A 20,679-nucleotide genomic window follows, 5' to 3' on the forward strand; every position below is an offset into this window, starting at 1 on the left:
GCCTGAAGTGAAAAGTCTTGTCCAAGCGTGCAGGTGGCAGGGCTGTTGGCAGACTGTCAGTAAATCTCTTGCCACGGGATTGGAAACACTTCCGTGACCTGGCACTGAGCCCTTGCCATGGTTGTGGCACTAGATTTGTCACAGTGAATGCTGCAGTTCCATGTCAGTTAAACTGAGCGGGTGGTCGTCTGGACAGCTTTCCCCAGTTGTGGTCATCCTATAACTGCAACCTGGGCCACAGCCTTTTAGTGTCACCTAATGCCATGCAAAAGAGAAGTGCCTGGTTCCAAACAGACACTGCTTGACTCTTGGAAAGCCAACTCTGAAGACTGCACTGAAAGAAACTTTAGAGTTTTCCTCACATCCTTTTAATTTCTTTCCCATCTTCTGTGAAGGAAGCAAAGTTTCAGAACTGTAGGGAAATGTTAACCTGAGAAGTAAAAAACCCTAGTATTTCTCACTGGAGTCCCTTGGAAACTTTTCCCTAATGTATGACTTCTGTTCCTAAGGTGCTCTGGTCATTCAAACTCTATCAGCTGTGTTGACATAAGTTACCCAGAGCTTAGTGGGGTGTTGTTTGAGTGAGGTCATGGTGTCTCCATTAACAGAACATGAAGGGGTCTTCCTGCTCAGGGTGTGGGAATGGAGAAGTTTTTCTAAAGCTTCAGGGACTGTCAAGGGCAAGGAGTGTGTCTTTTGGGAGGAGATAGTGATGGTCCAGTTTTAGCCATGTTTTCCAGGCCTTTTGGCTGGGATGCACCCAGCTGTGTTTGCTTAAAAATAAACAACCCTACCACCACCAAAAAAAAAAAAATTATAAATGTGGTGGTCTTAAATGATGACACTGCCTAAGCTGCTGCTTCTTTCTCAGGCTCTTGGGCTTAGTTTGATGGTTTTGGGCTCTTTATTTCTCTTAAGGTGTTCCTCTTTACTCGCAAGCCCAGAAAACTTTACCTTGGGTGAATGTAACTTCCAAGTTTAAGACATGGGATGGTAAGGAATGTTATGGGTTACTGAATCTTATCTCCTACATCTAAACCAACTTCGTTGTAGTCTTTCCAGTATTTGGCCAAACCTGGCTTTAAAAGCCCCAGTTTAGTCTCCCATCCCTGTCTGTGCAGGAAATTCCTTTATGGACAGTTCTAAAGCCTTTCCATGCTGCCTTTGTCCAGGTGCCTCATAGTCCTCATGTGACTGAATAGTCCACCCCAGTTACCTTCATCCTTGGATGTTTCCCTTTGAGGGGCTCACTGTGAGGACTCTCATACTGCCCATGCCTGTGGGCTTCCCTGCTCATCTTACCACATCCCAATCACCTTCTCGAAGTCCCTCCTCCCCAACTGATGAGTTTCCAAATAGAAAGTAACTTCCCCTGGATGGTGTGCACCTCCTGAAACCTCTGTTTCACTCTAATGGGAATGCAGTGTGAGTACAACCAGAGTGTTGCTTTTTCTTCAGATTTGCATACTCCTGACTGCCTACAGCTGCAGGGCTTATTTTGGGCTCAAGTACCAGTTCCAGCCCTGGAGAAACCTGTCTCAGCAGATACTGCTGCCAATGTCAGGCATCAGGGAAATCTGGAAAGTGGTTGGTGATTTTGGGCCATTTCAGAAATGCCTGGTGCTGCTCACCTTGTTTCAGTGTGGCTTTCCTCCAGTTTTGCCAACCTTTTATGGTTCCACATGTGCCACATCACTGTGACACCAGCTGGCTTTGTGCTGTTGGCCCCAACCTGACAGAGGAAGAGCAGCTGAACCTCACCCTGCCCCGGGACGCAGATGGGGTGTACGAGCAGTGCTCTATGTACTCACCAGTGGAGTGGGACCAGGACCTGGGCTCTATCATGGCATATGGCCTGAATGCCATGGAGGAGAGTGGCTGGGTGTACCCCTGAGACCATGAGGTGACGCGGGTCACTGGGGTTTGTAGCATCCTTTCGTTTCTGATTGCTTTGTGCTATGGTAAATGGTGTTTTGAAGGTTGAGGTGTGTCAAGCTGAAGCAAGGCATCCCTGGAGGCAATGTTTTTTCTGTGCTTTGGTGCACAAGATCTTCCTGAATCGCAGCAGATCAGTTCCTTCTGACCTTTACCAAAAGCCATGGAAAGGTGTGTCATGGACACATGCCCTGGTCAAGTCCTGATGAGGCCATCTCAGCCCACAGATGTGATTGAGCTCCAATCAACCATTGCTGCTTTCTCACCTGTTGTTGGAAACCTCCAGCAATGGGGTTCCCACTTCTTCCTTTGGTCCTTGGTCCAGGGCCTCAGTGTCCTCCAGCCTCCTTTAAACATGATGCCCAGCTCAGGCTCTCCAATGCCGGTCAGAGCAGAACAGACCCCATTGTGTCTCAATTTCTGGCAGAGTTTTGTGTCAGTCCTCTGCCTCCTGCTTCTCTAGATCCATGAAACCCATGACTGGTGTCTGACTGACCCTACTGGGCTTCCCCATTTAAACCCTGACAGAAGAGAGTGGATGAGGCTGCTTTGTGCCCTGGACTCCTTCTAACATGGAGCCAGATGACAGCCAGGGGAGATGGCAGGATCAGGCCTGGGAGAGGCTCCTGAGCTTGTGGACATGCATGGTTCTTTTTTTAGCAAGGTTTGGCCTGTACCATCTCCTGCTGATGAAACAGAGCCCAAGGTGAACAGAGGCACCTTGATTTCATCCTCCATCTGAGTTTCCTGGTTGAACAGACACAATTTTTGTCACTTAGCACCTCTGCCTGTTTCAATTTCTGCCTGCTTTTCTCCATCTTTGGTGCTCCCTGCTTGTGGCTGCTGAGCTGGGCTTATCCCAAGGGCAGCATCTCTGCTATAGCTGCCTGTGGAGCTGGTGTACATCCAAGTTTGACCCATGTGAGTGTCCTGGTCAACCCAAACGGGGCAGCCATGGTCTGTTTTCTATCATGCTTATACATTGCACTTCCCATAGATCTGTGGGCAAGAGAAGGAGCATCCAAGTTGCTTTTGGACACTTCTGGAGTCTTTGCCTCATGGACATCCCAAAGGGGCCCCAGGCAAATGCTGTTCCTACCTCAGGAATGGGCTGAACAGAGTTGGTTTCATGTTCTCAGTGATCATTTTAAGGCATAAAGGCATTTGAGCTGAGATTTGCCAAACCTGCCTCAAGTGGCATTGGCCTGTGTCAGATTTCTCCCGTCCCCGTATTCCTTCCCCAATCCTTCCCTTCATATAGCCCCCACCAGCCTGTGGGGTGGCCAAGAACTGGTGGGACGGGTGGATGTCCTGTGTGTGTCTTGCTTGCGGTTGCACAGGGAAGATGCAAAAGATGAAACAAATGGAGTCTCCTGTCGCCTGGGACCACAGCCAGCTGGCCACCCTTCCTCATCTCTGGCTCTGCCCATCTATTAACATCACTCCCTTTATGCCCCTGGACATTTCCCAACTCTGCGTCACGCTGGGCTGTCTTGGCCCCTCTGACCGCTTGCCCAAGTGGAACCACTGGAAGCTGTCTCAGTGGTTCAGCAAATGCAGCTCCTGCAGTTGCTTTGGAGAAGAGTCTTTTCCCCTGTCAGTGCCACCTGGCCCTGACAGAGGGGTTGACCTCAGTTGCCTGAAACAGGGGTCCTTCTGCTCCAGCCAGCACTGTATGTTTGTGAGTGGCACAGACATGATTAATATATTACATGGTGTACTTAGGTAAAACATCAGGGATTAATCTATCCTGACTTTACATACTTGTGGTGGCTGCCTATGACTGCAGAGCTTATTTAAGGTTTAAACATTAATTCCAGCCCTCTGGAAAATCTGTCCCAACACTGTCCTGTTTCAGACGCAGCTGCCAATGTCAGGCGTCAGGGAAATTTGGAAGGCGGTTGGTGACTTTGGGCCATTTCAGAAATGCCTGGTGCTGCTCACCTTGTTTCCCTGCCTCAGTGTGGCTTTCCACCAGTTTTGCCAACTTTTTATGGTTCCACATGTGCCACATCACTGTGACACCAGCTGGATCCGTGCCATCGGCCCCAACCTGACAGAGGAAGAGCAGCTGAACCTCACCCTGCCCCGGGACGTGGATGGGGTGTACGAGCAGTGCTCCATGTACTCACCGGTGGACTGGGACCTGGACTCTATCGTGGCGTATGGCCTGAATGCTACAGAGAAGTGCAGCAGTGGCTGGGTGTACCCCTCAGCACAACAACCATCCCTGCTTACCGAGGTCTGTAAGTGCCTTTTGACGTGCTGGGGACATGGAAGGGAAGGGACACCCAAAAGCTCACCCTGTCCTGCAGTTCAGTCAGAGTTGGTGCCAGCCATGCTGCAGCTGGGCTGGGCTGAGATTTGCTTCAGGTATATTTTGGGGACCTTGGTTCCACCACCCAGCCCCCAGGTGTGGTCCTGGAGGTGTTGGTTGCAAGCAGGCTGCAATATAGATGCCAGCAGGGCAGAGCCAGTGGAAAGATTAATGACTCCTGGTGGGACCTTTTGTGTCTCCCTGCCCCAGCTGCCCTTATGTAGACAGGGAGTAACCTTCCGACTTGTCCCTGTGCACAGCTTTGTGCTTCAGACACCCTGGCCAAGTGAAGGAGGCAGAGCTCAGCACTTGGTTTTTGCTCCTATGCATGCTGGCGAACTGTCAGGGTGAGCAGCTGTGCGGTGTCTGCCTCGGGGTCTCAGTGTTGAGAGCCGTTCCAAACAGCCTGAGTTCCTTATCACTCCTTGCTCTGTGCAGAGGTCCCAGGTTTGACAAGAAGAGGAAAGCTTGCAAAGCCACACATCTAAAGGTCAATGGGATCTTTAGCAGCACCAACAGTGCTCCACTGAGCACTGAAAGCAGTGCTTTCTGATCTCTCAGTCTTTCCTATACATGATCTTCCCTATGTGACTCGATAGATGCCCTCTGGACACTGGCAGTTGCAGAACATCTCTTTCACAGAAACTGCTCTGTCCAGGAATTAGTGTTGCCCTCATCCTTTTTCCTCTGGGCAGTCTAGGAGGATGCAAGTTGCTGAGACTTCTGTCCCAAGTCCCACTTCAAGCAAAATTTGCCAATCAGGAGTCTCCCCTGGGGGTGTCTGGCTGGGGGGAAGTCCTGCAGGTCCCAGTACTCAGAAGCAGGCCACCACTGGGCTTGTCGCACCTCTGGATTGTTTGCTATATGCATACCATGGAGACTCACATCCTTAGAGGTGGGATAAGAAAGCATCTGAAACCTGTTGAGATCAAAACCATCTGTGTTTCCTTCCTCCAGTTTGACCTGGTGTGTGACAGGAAGTACTTGAATGACATCTCCCAGTCCATCTACATGCTGGGGCTGTTCCTGGGATCCATGATCTTTGGGCCACTAAGTGACAGGTGAGGAGACACAACCACTCATCCAAGGTCTGTGCAAAGCTGGTGGTGCACAGAGTGACACACTGCTCCCAGCCTGGCTGGTGACTGCACCCTGTGCATTTTGTCACTGATTCTCACTAACAGGGATCCTGACCAAAGTCCTCAGGTCCCATGAGGACATGGCCACAGAGGGGGTGGAAGGGAGAAGGGCACAGCACTTGCACAGGTTGCCTCAAATGTCAACTCAGTCTAGTCAGTGTTTCATCAACCTCAAGAGAGGGTGATACAATCACTGTGTGACCTGCCGGGCTCTTCCACACCGACTGTGTCTTCCCTCTTCCTCCCCAGGATCGGCCGCCGGCCAGTCATTCTGATCTCCATCTTCCTCCAGGGCTTGTTTGGCATAGGAATTGCTTTTGTGCCCCATTTCTATGTGTACATGGCCTTCAGATGTGTCGTGGGGGCTTCGGTGTCAGGGATCACAATGACGATACTGGCTTTAGGTGAGTAGGATGCCCATGACCTGAGGCAGACAGATGTGGTCTCTCAAGATGCAATAGGAAATGTCTGTAAAGAAATAAAAATCAACATGTATGACTTGAAAAACACTGCGGTGAGGACAGGTCTTGCTCTGTACTGTCTTCTGGCACTTTGGTGTCTCCTCAACCCTGAGTGAGAGCCATGGGGAGCATCTGTCCCATGCCAGTGCTCAGAGCAGGGCAAGGAGATAGTCTCCCAGCTCAGGACATCAGTGCAGGGAGAGAGCCCAGTAGCTCTGCAACATGATCAATCTGGGCCCCAGCTCTGCCCTATTGAGGGGATCTGTGGATGCTGAGAGCAAAGAGGTGACATACCTGAGCTTCATGTCCTCTTGCAGAGGATCAGGACACCCTGATGATAAGTAGAGGTGATGCATCTCATGAAGCACTGGTGACTTGCATGTGTGACTGATGTCAGAGGTCTGACTGCTGGTCTCCTCTCCTCACCTCACCTCACCTCACCTCACCTCACCTCACCTCACCTCACCTCACCTCACCTCACCTCACCTCACCTCACCTCACCTCACCTCACCTCCCCTCCCCTCCTCACCTCACCTCACCTCACCTCACCTCACCTCACCTCACCTCACCTCACCTCACCTCACCTCCAGGAGAGCTCTTCTCCAGGGGAAACACCGTGTCTGCATCAGGAGAAACCATTTGCATGAATGACTCTGAACCTTCAATCTTCTTTTCAGCTACAGAATGGGCTGGTGTCTCCTCCCGGCCAAAGGCAGTGCTTATTTCTCACTGCTTTTTTGCCATCGGACAGATGATTTTGGCTGGCTTGAGTTACGGTATTCGCAACTGGAGGCTGCTGGAGATTGCAGGATCTGCTCCAGTGTTTGCCCTTTTCTTCTACATCTGGTAAGTGGGACATGCACAGAGCTCCTTGCAGACATGACAAAAGTGGGTGTGAGGGGTGGCAGTGAGAAGGCAGCAGCTCAGGAGCAGGCTGGGTCTTTCCTATCAGAGTGCAGATGCTGGAGCGGCTTCTGCAGAGCTCAGCACATCTCCTTGGGGCACTGGACCCCTGAGAGCAGCAGCTGCTTTGCTTCAGGTCCTCAGAGGTGGTCTCTGGGGCCTAAATCTAGGCCTGGAAAAACTGACCTGAGGAGGTATTTAGACCTCTCCACCACATGTGAGGCCCATTGCTTGCTGGACGTGGTTGCAGGGAGATGGGCCATGGAGAAACTCAGCAGGTCACAACAGCATCTCCTATTTCATCTCCTCGGCAGGGTGCTACCAGAATCGGCTCGGTGGCTGGTGACAAAAGGCAGAATAGAAGAAGCTAAGAAGGTCCTTCAGAAGGCAGCATCCATCAACAAGCGCACCATCCCACCAGGACTCCTTGAGCAGGTACCTGTGATGACATGGGGAACGGCTTGTCTTCAGAGACTTCCCTCTGCACTTGGGTTTGTAGCAGCCATTGGAGCTGAGGTCATCCGATAAACATCTTCCCATGCCCACTGGGGATGATTTGGGGATGGACTGTGCGTAACTTCAGCTTCAGCTGCACTGTACAGAGACAAGGTCAGGGAAGAGGCACAGCTTCTGCTGAGGCTCAGCCTGGAGCTTTCTGGAGTCTACCCTGGGATATGGAAAGGATTCAAAAGCTTCCCTGTCTTTTTTTCTGTGAGGGTTGCAGGAGTGTTGAGGATACGCATGAGGTCTCTGTTTGGTCTGTGGTTTTCCATGCACAAATGCCTGAAGGGGAGTTACGTCCTTGCCCACTCCAAAGTCCCTACGCTGGGGAAATATTCTTCCTGAGGAACCTCTTAGTCACCAAACTCCTGTGCTAGGCACCCAGAGCACAGATGCAGGACCCCGGCCCCACAGGGCTGCCCTCCCTCACAGAGCAGTTTGGGGTCACAGCTGAGGCTTTCCTTTGAGTGTAGATGGAAAGGGAGCTAGCCATGGGTTTCCTTTGCCTGGTTTGACTCTTTGGCTTTCTGCATTTTGAAGTTGAAGCCTGAGACACAGAGCAAGTCTGGAAGTACTCTGGATCTCTTTCGGAAGAAGCACCTCCGGAAGGTGACTTTAATCATGTTGTGCACCTGGTAAGACATCCCCTGGTCCCCTCTTTCCAAACTTCTAGGTGAAGAAAAGAAGGGATTGATGGTTAGTCAGCTGTAAATTCACATCATGTGGGTTTTAGGTGTTACTGATGGGTGTTTCTGTTTCTGGCTCTTCAAGATGTTACGCAGTTTGTGCAAAAGGTTCGAGCCATTCCAGCTTTGGCAGATCCTGTGGTATTCATTTGGTTTTATGTCCCCTTGGAAATGCTGTGTCTTGGTCAAAATGTCATCATTGGAGATCAATATTGTGCTTGCTTAAGGCCAATAGGTATGTTCAGTGCCACCCTGCATGGATTTCAGGTTTGTGAACAGCCTTGTCTACTATGGGCTGAGTCTGAATGTGACGAATTTTGGTCTGGACATCTACCTGACACAGCTTGCGTTTGGAGCCGTGGAAATCCCAGCCCGTGTTTCTTGTATCTTCATGCTGCAGTGGTTTGGGAGGAAGAAAAGCCAGGCTCTTCTCCTGCTGCTGAGTGGCCTTGTGTGTCTGATCATCACTGGCATCCCTGAAGGTGAATGACCTCTTCGCATCCTGAGGGGACAATCTCTGGGACAGGGAGGCACAGAGTCCCAACCTTTCCTTTGCTGGTGCAGGTCCTGTCCTCCCAAAGAGGCTGGCTCACATCTCTCAGGGCTTGAGCTGACCCTGGAGCCATGGCCACAAGGAACTTGGTTAATACCCCAAGGCCCATTCTGATCAGCAGACTTGTGCTTTCCAATTGCAATAGGAGAGGGTAGAGCTGAACCCAGTAAGCCACCTTATTAGCAGAGTTGTCCTCTGGGAAAATTAATACATGGGAAGGTGAGATGATGAATACAAAGTGTGTTGAAGGTGGCTCTCTAAGGCCAGAGCTGCTCCTTGGTCCACGTTCAGGCACTGTTCAGAGGGGATGGCTCCTTACAAGCAACACAGTTGTTGTTGTTGTGCAACCCCAGCCTCCATCCTTGAGTGGTGCTGGGCCCTCCCTCCTCCTACAGCCGTAGTCTCTCCTCCTCCTCAGACCAGCCTGTAGCGACCACCATCCTGGCCATCATTGGCAAATTTACAGCCTCAGCCTCCTTCTCCACCTCCTACGTCTACTCTGCAGAGCTCTTCCCCACCGTCATCAGGTGAGGTCTCCACACACATCAGAGGGTCCCTCCACCATGGCTGGTGGCAGTGGTGGGGCAAGAGCCTGGCTGTCCCCATGGCTGCAGTCAGTCCCACGGTGGTCCAGGGATGCTGAGCCCTGCCCACACCTCCCGCCACCCCTTGCTCCCCCAGGCAGACCGGCGTGGGGCTGTGCTCGATGTCTGCACGGGTGGCAGGGATCATGGCCCCGCTGATCCGCCTCCTGGTCCAGTACCACCGGGCCATCCCCATGGCCATCTTCGGGAGTGCACCCGTGGTGGGGGGGCTGCTCTGCTTTCTGCTGCCTGAGACCCGTGGCACTGACCTGGTGGACGACACAGGGGATGGCTGCCCCCCAGCTGAGGTGGGTACCACCCAGCAGTGCCCATGTTGCCTCTTCGGCTGGGACATGTGGTGTCAGTCCTTTGGGAGGCCATCAGCATGGCATGGGCTGGGGCTGGGGGTTTGAGGGCTTACAGTGGTGGAGGGCAGGGAGCGGGGCAGGTCCACTGTGAAGGGAGGGGAGGAGGCCCCATAACCCTGCCCATGGTGGTCATCCCTTCATTCCTGTCCATGCAATGGAAGGACTCCAGAAATGGCTGGTATTTTGCTCGCATCCCCCTGTCCTCCCCATGGAAGGGCCAGTCCCTCGTAGCCATGTCCTCTGGCTTTTGGTCTCTTGTAGCTCCCAGCCCCCGTTCCCCGTGGGACTAGGTGGGATTGCACCCCAAGACTTTTGTTGTCCTGCTGGGAGAAAGGTGTCCACAGGGTGCAGAGAGTGGGTGAATGGGAAACCAGGTTGCTAAAGGCTGCATGTCTAGGAGAAGGCTGCCATCAGCTCATAATGGGTCTGTCTTTGTTTTTAAACTTGTTTCCCTTTCATTAGGTCTGTGAAAATACCCACAACAGCTCTGAAAATGGACACGTGAAAGAAAAAGATGGTGGCCAAGACAATGAGTACACAAAGACCACTCACTTCTAGCTGGACCTGCAAGTGGCTGTAGCTAAAGGCAACCTAGTGCTGTGCCAGCTTTGAGAACTGACAGGGTCTTCATTTGCAGGACCCCACCACCTCCCAAGCAGTTGTTGCCAATTCTTGTTTTCCTCTTCTTTTTTACCTTCCTGTATCTCCCTCTGTAGCTTGTCTTCAAGCACTGCATGCTGTCTCTGGTGTTGCTGTAGAAAATGTGATGCTTTTCATTTAAGGGAAAAAAAGAAAGAAATCCAAAACCAAGATGAAGGCAACATTTTCTCTTCCTTTTTCCTGTCCCATCTCCAGGAATGTGAGACTGTAAACCTTGTCAAACTGAGACACCTGCAAGAGCATTGAATAGGCTTGCAAGAGAGTACTGTGCTCACTAAAGAGAAAGCCAGAGCAGATGCAGCACTGAAAACAATCTCACACTTGGAAGAAGGAGTGATTTCTCTTGACTGTCTAGCATGGTCTTCTCACCCTCTCTTAAAAACACTCCTTTTTTTAAAAAAACAAATTGAGACACTAGCTGAAGAAAAAAAAAAAAAAAGATGCAGTGGAAGAAACTAAGCAGCAAGCAAGGATGTCTAACAGGCAGCAGAATTTTCACATTAGTGCTGGTGGCTTTGAATTAATGCATGTCATGATTCTTTGTGCACAGAAAATTGTGCTACGAGGCTGTGGTGTAGGACCACATTAATTTGCCTGTTCCAGGAAACTGAGAGGCTGTTGGTCTCTCAGAAGAAAGTGCAAATCTTTCTGGGAACTATCAGGTCTGTTCTACTCTGTTTTAGTCTATTCCTTCTTGCTGTATCCATTTCTGTCTTTAAACGGTTTAGGACCATTTTTGTCTTACACTACGAAGAAAAAAGATGTGTTTTTCCTGTGCTTCCCCTCCTCTTACCTTATGTCCCTCAAGATGACTTTCCTTTACCAGTAGCTTGGTACAAATGAAGCCCAGAAGTTATACAGTGGTGGTGTTCCAGCTTTGTCTGTATGCAGCTCAAAGGCTATTTTCTGGTAGTGTGAAGAAGCTTTTAAAGTAGACTTTATTTCTTCTCCCTGTTTTCATGCCTGCATGTTTTTCATGGATCAAAGTACTCCACAAATATGTAATTTGATGAAGATAGAGTTTTGGAGAAAACCAGTGACATGTGACAACGCCCCACCAGGAGGGGCTGCCTGTGGTGCCATTTTCTCTCTGGCACTGCTTTTCAAAGGATTTGCTGTGGTGCTCCTGTTCAGTGGCCCTGAGTACAGAGGAGTTCGGTTCTTTGTTTGAGGGCACTCTTCCCTTGGCAAAGGGGCTGCTTCCTTTAGGCTTTTAGGAAAATATGATGTTGAGGGTAAAGGCTGAGGGAAGAGCTTGGAGCAAAATGCACAGTTACCGAGTGAACCACAACTCCTTTTGGGAATTCTGCTCTGACACTTTGTTTCAGCTCACTTCATAAATAAAGGTGTCCAAGCACATCTGATGTACCCAAGCGCATCTGATGTACTTCTGCTTCCATCTCATTCACATCTCCAGTAGGCTGAAGATCCATCTCATCTACTCTTCTCTGGACCACTGCACCTGGTTAGTTTGAAGGTCACTGAACAGTGCACTTCTGGCTGAAGAGCACCTGAATAGCTTGGCTCATGATGTTTTGCCCAGCTCAGCAGAAATGAGAGGATGTCCAATGGTTGTTGCTTCTACCTGGTCCACACATGGTCTTGCACTGTAATAAATAGAGCTTACAGTATAGAGTTGAGCTAGGTGTGGTGGAATAGCATGTGAGAATGCAAGCACACATTTGCATGCATAAAGTGGGATGTTATGGGCTCTCATTATGATGAGGCTATGGGCAAAGGGTAAAAAGTGCCCCAGGTGACCTGAAGGGGTAACTAAGGAAAAGATGATGACCCCATAGCCAAGGGGAGTGAGCCAAAAGGCTGAAGAGAATGTGAGGACAAAGTGGGGTAGTAAGGTTTAGCTGGGAAGAGCAGATTCAAGACCTTAACAGAGTGGCTTACCAAGCCATGACTGGAGAGCCAGTTGTGGCAAGGTGCTAGAGGTGACAGTGGTGAGCAAACGCCAGGGACACTGTGAAGGATTTGCTAAGGCATATTGATTAACGTCTAAGCCTTCTTCAGGCCCTCCTGTATCAGACATGGGAGTGAGGTCCTGCTCCTGTGCTTACACCCTCATTTACTCCTGCCTGTGTTCAGGTCAGAACCTCTCGACCTCCATTTCTTCTTTGAAGGAGACTCAGGTTCATGTATCAGACCCTCTCCACTGCTGAGGAAGCTGCTCAGGCGGGGCCAGGGGTATCTAAGGTGTGGAGGGACAGCAGAGCCTCGAGGTGAGGAGCTATGGGACAAAGCAAGTCCTGTTGCCAGAAGACCCCCACAGGGACTGCTGGAACAATCAGCTCATCCTCAGTGTCAGTGACACCAACAAACTATGCTGCAACCCCGACTCCTGACTGTGGGGCAGAGGTGTCAGGATCCCAGACTTTGCCCTTTGACTAGAGGACATTGTCCTCTCCTTCCTTATGAGCCCATGCTGGGGAGACCCCAGGTCCATGACCAGAGCAAAGCTTGCAGAAAGGGACCCAACAGAGAATGGGTGAGGAGAAGCAGCATTAGTGCTGCTCTCATGACTCTGTGCAATGAGTCAGTGCCAAAGCCCAGGTCCTGCAAATGACCTGCCCCATCTCCAGCCATGGTTGGGTCCCGTGTGACACTAGGGAGATTTTGTGCACCAAAGACAAAGCACAAAATAAATATCACTTCCAGTCATGTCTGGCCTGGACTTGGAACACCCCAGCCTTCAAAACACCGTTTACTACAGCACAAAGCAATCAGAAACAAAAGGATGCTACAAACCCGAGTGACCTGCCTTCTTCTTTGACCAAGAGTAGTGCTGTGGTTTGAGGAGATACCTTCATGAAAGCACATCAAAGCATTCTCTGCTTGAAAACAAGTAGCGTAGGAGAGGAGGCCACCATTCTCTTTCTTTTGCGTGACACTAGTGGCACTAAAATGCTATGACTGAGCTAACAGCAGCCAAACAAGGTCACTGTTAAAGGCTGACCATGACTGGGGAAAGCTGTCCAGATGCCCACTCAGTTTAACTGACATTGAATTGCAGTTTCCACCACTCAATTCAGGAAACTTCCACAGCTGCTAGTAGAGAAAATAAGCATAGATTGTTCATCGGAAGACTTGGGAAAAAAAAGTCCTAATATAACCCACTCATTCTGCTTTAACACTCTGTTTCTGCATTGTTTGTGGCTGATGGAAACCAAACACGTCTCCATCTGTGTGTTAAATTACAGGCTTACAATTTCTGTGTAGAAAACACTCCAGAGCCAATAGCAGTTACAAAGGCCAACTGTGAAACAGTAGGAAAAAAAAAAAAACACAACACCATTTATTATTCACATATTGCATTACAAGTGTCTCTTATCAAACTCAGAGTATAATTTATATTATTCATGTAGAAAGTCAAATTCAACACCACATGGAAATAAAAGCTAAATACATGTGTGACAGGGTTTCAGTGACATCCTGGTCAAACATTGAGGCTTGGACCGATGAGAAAGCCGATGACCCAAGCGATTAGTGCAGGAGGGACACAGCCCGGCGCTCGCTTGCCCAGTACTACCACTCTACTGGCGATTCTTTATTGCTGTAAAACACAACAGGGATGGTTCCACGGGTACCAGTTTGCAAAGGACTGGGAAACACATTGGGAGGACTCGTGCAGCTAGGCATAACTGACTGGGTTTCAGGAACAGTTTGAAGTGCATCTTTTCCAAACACAGAGTGACACAGATCATCTCTCTCCCTGACCACAAATATTGTGTTGATCTGAAAGACCAGTTTCCAGATAGCAATGCCTCAATGGTCTGCTTTAAGAAGGATTGGATCAGACTAAACATTTAGTATATGCCTGTCCATTCATCACTTGCTCTCTGAGCACCTGTAGGTGTCCTCCTCCAAGTCTACTCCATCCTCTCTGGTGTCTCTTTTGCACAAAGTTTCCTGTCTCCTGCTGCTGAAAACAAGACAGAAAGAGGAAGAGTTGATACTGTTTCCAACCTGGTTTCTGACATATTTATCTTTGCCTTAAATTTTCACCTTTGGATTTTTTTTCCTTAAATTCAGAGCTCTAGGTACCCACCTCAGCTGCGGGGTGGCCACCCCTATGTCGTCCACCAGGTCAGTGCCACGGGTCTCAGGCAGCAGAAAGCAGAGCAGCCCCCCCACCACGGGTGCACTCCCGAAGATGGCCATGGGGATGGCCCGGTGGTACTGGACCAGGAGGCGGATCAGCGGGGCCATGATCCCTGCCACCCGTGCAGACATCGAGCACAGCCCCACGCCGGTCTGCCTGGGGGAGCAAGGGGTGGCGGGAGGTGTGGGCAGGGCTCAGCATCCCTGGACCACCGTGGGACTGACTGCAGCCATGGGGACAGCCAGGCTCTTGCCCCACCACTGCCACCAGCCATGGTGGAGGGAACCTCTGATGTGTGTGGAGACCTCACCTGATGACGGTGGGGAAGAGCTCTGCGGTGTAGACGTAGGAGGTGGAGAAGGAGGCTGTGGCTGTAAACTTGCCGATGATGGCCAGGACAGTGGTTGCCACGGGCTGGTCTGAGGGGAGGAGGAGAGACCACCACTGTGACCTCCTTGGAGAAGGTTCAGTTGGGACCAAAAGTCTCTGCAGTGGGATTTCTTGGGACAACCGTTTCTAATGGACTCACCAAGCAAATCTACCACCTACCCCATTGGAAATCATTCCTAGTGCTCCCTTTCTTGGAAAATACCCTCTGGACAACTAGCAAAGAGAACCCAGATATCTCCTGAGGACTTGGACATTTCCTAAATCTGCAACTAGAGTGAGGCACTGAGCCACCACAGGTCTCCGGGGAGTGCTCAGTTGGAAATATCATGTCCATGAGCTTGAAAGCATTGTGCAGACCCTCTCTTTCAGCCTTACTCATAGCACTAACACAGCAACAGGGGTGACGGTACAGACTGCGACAATGCTCAGGTAGAAACAGATAAGGGGGGGGGGGCATTTGCTTTTACTGTTCATCTAAAGAAGTGAGACAAGGTGGCTTTTAAAACACCTCTTCTGCTACACCTTTCTGAGAAGAGGTGGTCGTGGAAGTGATGGTGTCTAGTGAGTGATGGTGTGTAATGGACACTGCCTGCCAAGGCCCAGGAGCTGTGGAAGGACCAGGCACAGCTCTGAAGAAGAAAAAAGTCACGCAGAGAGGAAGCCACCACTTTGGGAGTGCAGCCCCTTGGCTATGGCACATGAGACAGCTCAGCCTCTGGGAGCGGGTGTGGGTCTACAGCCAGCTGGGCTGGGATGATGGGTCTGAACCAGGAATATTGCTATCTGGGGCTCTGCCTGGTTGTGCTCTTGAGTTAGGAAGAGGTTACTCACCTTCAGGGATGCAAATGATGATGAGACACATCAGGCCAGACAGCAGCAGGACAACAGCCTGGGTTTTCTTTCTGCCAAACCACTGCAGCAAGAAAATGCAGCTATATCGAGCTGCTAACTCCACTACCCCAAAGGCAAGCTGCGTCAGGTAGATGTCCAGACCAAAACTTGTCACGTTAAGGCTCAGTCCGTAGTAGACAAGGCTGCCTGTGAACCTGAAATTCAAGTAAAGTGGAATAGAATATGTAACCGGATGGGTTTTTCAGGGGTTTATCCTCAAAAATTAGGGTGGTTAGACGACATACAACTTACTTAAACTCCCAGCAATCTCTGTTTTGTTTCTAGTCACAACCTGTGACAATTCTGTGGGACGTAGGTACGTGAGACAAAGCAGTATAGATCCCCATATGGTCAGCAACTTTTAGACCGCACCCAGAACTTCTAGGAGTGCACAAAACTACCCCAAGGTCCAGAGACTGCCAAAAGGTGGAATTACTCCAGCTTTTCTCACAAAACCCACAGCATCTCAAATACTCATATTGTCCCCATGCCCAGACAAGTTAGATCTGGTCCGTTATGGGGAGACAGAAAGATAGCAGATGAACACATAGACATAAACATGAACCCAAAACCCACATGATGTGAATTTACTAACCATCAATCCCTTCTTTTCTTCACCTAGAAGTTTGGAAAGAGGGGACCAGGGGATGTCTTACCAGGTGCACAACATGATTAAAGTCACCTTCCGGAGGTGCTTCTTCCGAAAGAGATCCAGAGTACTTCCAGACTTGCTCTGTGTCTCAGGCTTCAACTTCAAAATGCAGAAAGCCAAAGAGTCAAACCAGGCAAAGGAAACCCATGGCTAGCTCCCTTTCCATCTACACTCAAAGGAAAGCCTCAGCTGTGACCCCAAACTGCTCTGTGAGGGAGGGCAGCCCTGTGGGGCTGGGCTCCTGCGTCTGTGCTCTGGGTGCCTAGCACAGGAGTTTGGTGACTAAGAGGTTCCTCAGGAAGAATATTTCCCCAGCGTAGGGACTTTGGAGTGGGCAAGGATGTAACTCCCCTTCAGGCATTTGTGCATGGAAAACCACAGACCAAACAGAGACCTCATGCTCATCCTCAACACTCCTGCAACCCTCACAGAAAAAAAGACAGGGAAGCTTTTGAATCCTTTCCATATCCCAGGGTGGACTCCAGAAAGCTCCAGGCTGAGCCTCAGCAGAAGCTGTGCCTCTTCCCTGACCTTGTCTCTGTACAGTGCAGCTGAAGCTGAAGTTACGCACAGTCCATCCCCAAATCATCCCCAGTGGGCATGGGAAGATGTTTATCGGATGACCTCAGCTCCAATGGCTGCTACAAACCCAAGTGCAGAGGGAAGTCTCTGAAGACAACAAGCCGTTCCCCATGTCATCACAGGTACCTGCTCAAGGAGTCCTGGTGGGATGGTGCGCTTGTTGATGGATGCTGCCTTCTGAAGGACCTTCTTAGCTTCTTCTATTCTGCCTTTTGTCACCAGCCACCGAGCCGATTCTGGTAGCACCCTGCCGAGGAGATGAAATAGGAGATGCTGTTGTGACCTGCTGAGTTTCTCCATGGCCCATCTCCCTGCAACCACATCCAGCAAGCAATGGGCCTCACATGTGGTGGAGAGGTCTAAATACCTCCTCAGGTCAGTTTTTCCAGGCCTAGATTTAGGCCCCAGAGACCACCTCTGAGGACCTGAAGCAAAGCAGCTGCTGCTCTCAGGGGTCCAGTGCCCCAGGGAGATGTGCTGAGCTCTGCAGAAGCCGCTCCAGCATCTGCACTCTGATAGGAAAGACCCAGCCTGCTCCTGAGCTGCTGCCTTCTCACTGCCACCCCTCACACCCACTTTTGTCATGTCTGCAAGGAGCTCTGTGCATGTCCCACTTACCAGATGTAGAAGAAAAGGGCAAACACTGGAGCAGATCCTGCAATCTCCAGCAGCCTCCAGTTGCGAATACCGTAACTCAAGCCAGCCAAAATCATCTGTCCGATGGCAAAAAAGCAGTGAGAAATAAGCACTGCCTTTGGCCGGGAGGAGACACCAGCCCATTCTGTAGCTGAGAAGAAGAATGAAGGTTCAGGATCACTCTTTTCAAAACATGCAGGACTATGTTTTTTTATTGCATCTTGTGTGACCACATTTGTCTGCCTTAGGGCAAGGGCATCCTACTCACCCAAGGCCAAGGCAGTAATCAAAATTCCTGACACCGAAGCCCCCACGACACATCTGAAGGCCATGTACACATAGAAATGAGGTACAAAGGCGACTCCTACACCAAACAAACCTTGGAGGAGGATGGAGATCAGAAAGATTGGCCGACGGCCTACTCTGTGGAGGAAGAGGGAAGACACAGTTGGTTATCTGGAGAAACCCCATGAGGATGGGGAAGAGCCCATGTGGAATACAAAGTGATCTGAGAACCCTTCACACCAGAGGAGATTTGACACCCATGTGAACAAAACTCCTCTATACATCCCAGGAAGTAACCATTAGGAAAAGCAACATCTCCACTTTTAACCCATCACAGTGCTAGCAAAGGAAAAAGGAGATGCTGCTAAAGCAACCAGCCCTTGAAGGGCCCCCGTGTCCCCTCTCTTGAGAGCAGTGAGGATCAGACTGAAATGGACTGTAGTGCTGGTTCCCCTGTGAAGCACCCTGTACACATGCTGTGCCCTTCTCCTTTCCATTTCCCCTGTGTGGCCATGTCCTCTAGGGAGCTGAGGACTTTGGTCCTGGACACCATGAGTTGAGAAGAGCCTCAGGGAGAAGGGACACATGATCTGGTTAACACAGCTGAAGGTGAGTCCAACTCTGTGCCCAAATGTAGGTATCTGGAATTCCTGGAGACACCCTTGGGTAGCTGAGACACCAGTTTTGGCTAGAGTTGTGATTCCTGAAGAACCCCCCACATAAGGCTGTGTCTGCCTCCTGCTCTTTTTAACCCTCAGACATCTACAGACTTGTCAGGTGGCCCCAGATGCCCTCATTCAGGCAAGAGTTTTGAGTTCTGCAGAGAGAGTATTTCTTGCTCAGTGCATGGATATCCTGAATCTCAGCTGGGCTGTCCCTGGGTGCTGAACAATAACTCTGTGAATGTGACTGTGTTTTCTCACCTGTCACTTAGTGGCCCAAAGATCATGGCTCCTAGGAGAAGCCCCAGCATGTAGATGGACTGGGAGATGTCATTCAGGTCCTTCCTGTCACACACCAGGTCAAACTGGAGGAAGGAAACACAGATGCTTTTTCTCTCAACAGACCCCAGCTGCTTTTTGAGGGTGGGCAACCCTTCTGGTCCATGGTGGACTCAGGAGATGGGTGCCTGAACTCTCACTCCAGCCCCTGGGAGCAGAAAACCCACCCCCAAGGACATGAGCCTCCCTGGTGCACACATAGGACACAAGTCAGAGGTGGGACAGGTGTACAGGGTGCTCAGCTTGCCCCTTCATCATGGCGCACATCTCCCAAGTGCTGGAACCCACAGGACTGCCCTCCAGCTCAGACATCCCTGAGGGACCCTCCAGGTTGGCAAGTTTTGCTTAAAGTGGGACCCTGGGATAAGAGTCCTAGCAGCTTGCTTCTCTGGCTGCAAAGGCAGGACAGGGTGGAAGGAGGGGAAGAACAGGAGAGTAACGTTTTCTCTGGTAAAGGAGGATTGGCGTATGAGTGGGAAGGCATGCAGCAGATGTTGAGGAGCCTTTAGAGAAGCTGGCTGTGGAATGGATGCAGTCCTCCAGGAACCCCAAGGAACCTTTGCAAATGCCAGAGGCTGGACTCTCTCCTCTGGTTTCAGCTCAGAGGAAGGTACTCATAAGAAAGTACTGGAGCTGGGAGTGAGGAAAGGAGAGAGGGAGGGAGGAGGAAGGGAGGAATGAGGGAAGGTTAGAGAGGAACAGAGGTCCAGAGAGAGGATGCTGACAGACAGAGCCTTTGCTCAACTGTATGGCCCATGGAATGTCTTGTTGCAGCCCTGAAGGTCTCTGGAGACCCCAGAAATATCAATGACAAGCCCTTGGAGGGTAAATGTCTTTCACAGAGAAAGTGATGCGAGGAGAACCAGGCTGAAGAATAAGGGAAATTGTGGCAGTGAGACCCAAAAGGTCCCTCCAGGCAAGATACATCATGAGTTCAAGGGCCTGGATACTGGAAAGGGGAGGAATGGTGGGCAGAGCATGTGCTGGACTCACACCCCCACCGTCTCTATGTGTGCCCTCCCTGGACATCATGGTCTTCCTGCAACAACCTCCCAAGGATTACAGCTGCAATCTGTGTGATGAAACACTAAAGTCCCCCAGTGCCTGATGTAAACTTCAGCCTGAATGCTCAACGGCTGGCATTGGCTTACCAAATTACAGAACAGGATATGCCCATCCTTTCCCTTCCATGTCCCTGGCATGTCAAAAGGCGATTACAGACCTCAGTCAGCAGGGACGGTGGTTGTGCTGAGGGGTACACCCAGCCATTGCTGCATTTCTCCGTAGCGTTCAGACCATACGTCATGATGGAGCCAAGATCCCAGTCCACTGGCGAGTACATGTAGCACTGTTCGTATGCCCCGTCAGCATCTCGGGGCAGAGTGAGGTTCAGCTGCTCTTCCTCTGTCAGGTTGGGGCCGATGGCAAGGATCCAGCTGGTGTCACAGTGGTGAGGCACATCCACAACCATGAACACTTGGCCAATCATTTGGAAAGGATTAAGAAGTAGTGGGAGGGAGAGGAACAGTACCAGCAGTTTCTGATATAGTCCAAATTCCCCCAGAGCACTTATAAAATCTCCAAACTCAACCATGGTGACTACCACTATGGCCAGGCTGCACTAGGGCACATTGCTTAAATAAGCAAATATTAATATTTAAACTATATGAGTACTAAACCCCTAATCAGGTGTGATAAAATGAGCAGTTGTAACAGCATGTTTGTCCATTATGATGATATACTGCAGTCCTCCAGGGTGTACTTTGTCACCAGTCATTCCCTCCCTGTTCTTGGGGCCAGAACAAAGGTGACAGAGCATTGCCACTCTTGGGGACAGCACAGGGAGAAATTGTCTTCTCCCAGCATGGAGTGTCCCCCAAGGTCTCCTGAAGGCAACTGTGCTGCGGTGCAATGTTTGTCTCAGACATGAAATTGTGACTCTGCAAATGATGGCTAATTTTCCTTAGCGTGGTGAAGCAGAGTAAATTTGTGGCTCTCATTAATGGCTTAATGGATATATAGCC

General features: G+C 50.4%; 2 protein-coding genes across 5 annotated transcripts; one reads left to right on the top strand and one right to left on the bottom strand.

The window, feature by feature from the left end:
* The first annotated feature begins 1,382 nt into the window (after nt 1–1,382).
* LOC141933721 (solute carrier family 22 member 13-like) lies at nt 1,383–11,740 on the top strand. The gene is made up of 11 exons (XM_074848677.1): nt 1,383–1,425; nt 3,794–4,177; nt 5,210–5,313; nt 5,641–5,795; nt 6,530–6,698; nt 7,070–7,190; nt 7,797–7,891; nt 8,210–8,424; nt 8,914–9,022; nt 9,177–9,387; nt 9,910–11,740. The coding sequence occupies exons 2-11, from the start codon at nt 3,806–3,808 to the stop codon at nt 10,003–10,005; spliced, it is 1,647 nt and encodes a 548-aa protein (XP_074704778.1). The 5' UTR covers nt 1,383–1,425; nt 3,794–3,805; the 3' UTR covers nt 10,006–11,740.
* A 1,647-nt stretch (nt 11,741–13,387) lies between these two features.
* Nucleotides 13,388–20,253, bottom strand: LOC141933726 (solute carrier family 22 member 13-like). Of its 4 annotated transcripts, none has more exons than XM_074848697.1 (10): nt 19,878–20,253; nt 18,578–18,681; nt 17,638–17,792; nt 17,352–17,520; nt 16,860–16,980; nt 16,156–16,250; nt 15,440–15,654; nt 14,529–14,637; nt 14,165–14,374; nt 13,388–14,035 (listed from the first exon to the last, which is right to left on the bottom strand). In XM_074848697.1, the coding sequence occupies exons 1-10, from the start codon at nt 20,247–20,249 to the stop codon at nt 13,945–13,947; spliced, it is 1,641 nt and encodes a 546-aa protein (XP_074704798.1). In that variant the 5' UTR covers nt 20,250–20,253; the 3' UTR covers nt 13,388–13,944. The 4 variants fall into 4 exon arrangements, with proteins under 4 accessions (XP_074704798.1, XP_074704791.1, XP_074704813.1 ...); XM_074848690.1 differs by having other exon boundaries at nt 13,388–14,038; XM_074848712.1 differs by having other exon boundaries at nt 13,388–14,038; nt 19,807–20,012.
* Nucleotides 20,254–20,679: the final 426 nt, after the last annotated feature.

Source organism: Strix aluco, chromosome 1 (assembly GCF_031877795.1).
Source record: "Strix aluco isolate bStrAlu1 chromosome 1, bStrAlu1.hap1, whole genome shotgun sequence".
NCBI lineage: Eukaryota > Metazoa > Chordata > Aves > Strigiformes > Strigidae > Strix > Strix aluco.

Coding starts and splice junctions, on each gene's coding strand:
- LOC141933721 (XM_074848677.1), top strand. CDS start 3,806: ATGTCAGGCGTCAGGGAAATTTGGAAGGCGGTTGGTGACTTTGGGCCA. Junction 7,191..7,796: donor CACCAGGACTCCTTGAGCAG/GTACCTGTGATG, acceptor TGCATTTTGAAG/TTGAAGCCTGAGACACAGAG. Junction 7,892..8,209: donor TTAATCATGTTGTGCACCTG/GTAAGACATCCC, acceptor CATGGATTTCAG/GTTTGTGAACAGCCTTGTCT.
- LOC141933726 (XM_074848690.1), bottom strand. CDS start 20,249: ATGGTTGAGTTTGGAGATTTTATAAGTGCTCTGGGGGAATTTGGACTA. Junction 17,793..18,577: donor TTTGGGCCACTAAGTGACAG/GTGAGAAAACAC, acceptor CTTCCTCCACAG/AGTAGGCCGTCGGCCAATCT. Junction 14,375..14,528: donor CTCTTCCCCACCGTCATCAG/GTGAGGTCTCCA, acceptor TTGCTCCCCCAG/GCAGACCGGCGTGGGGCTGT.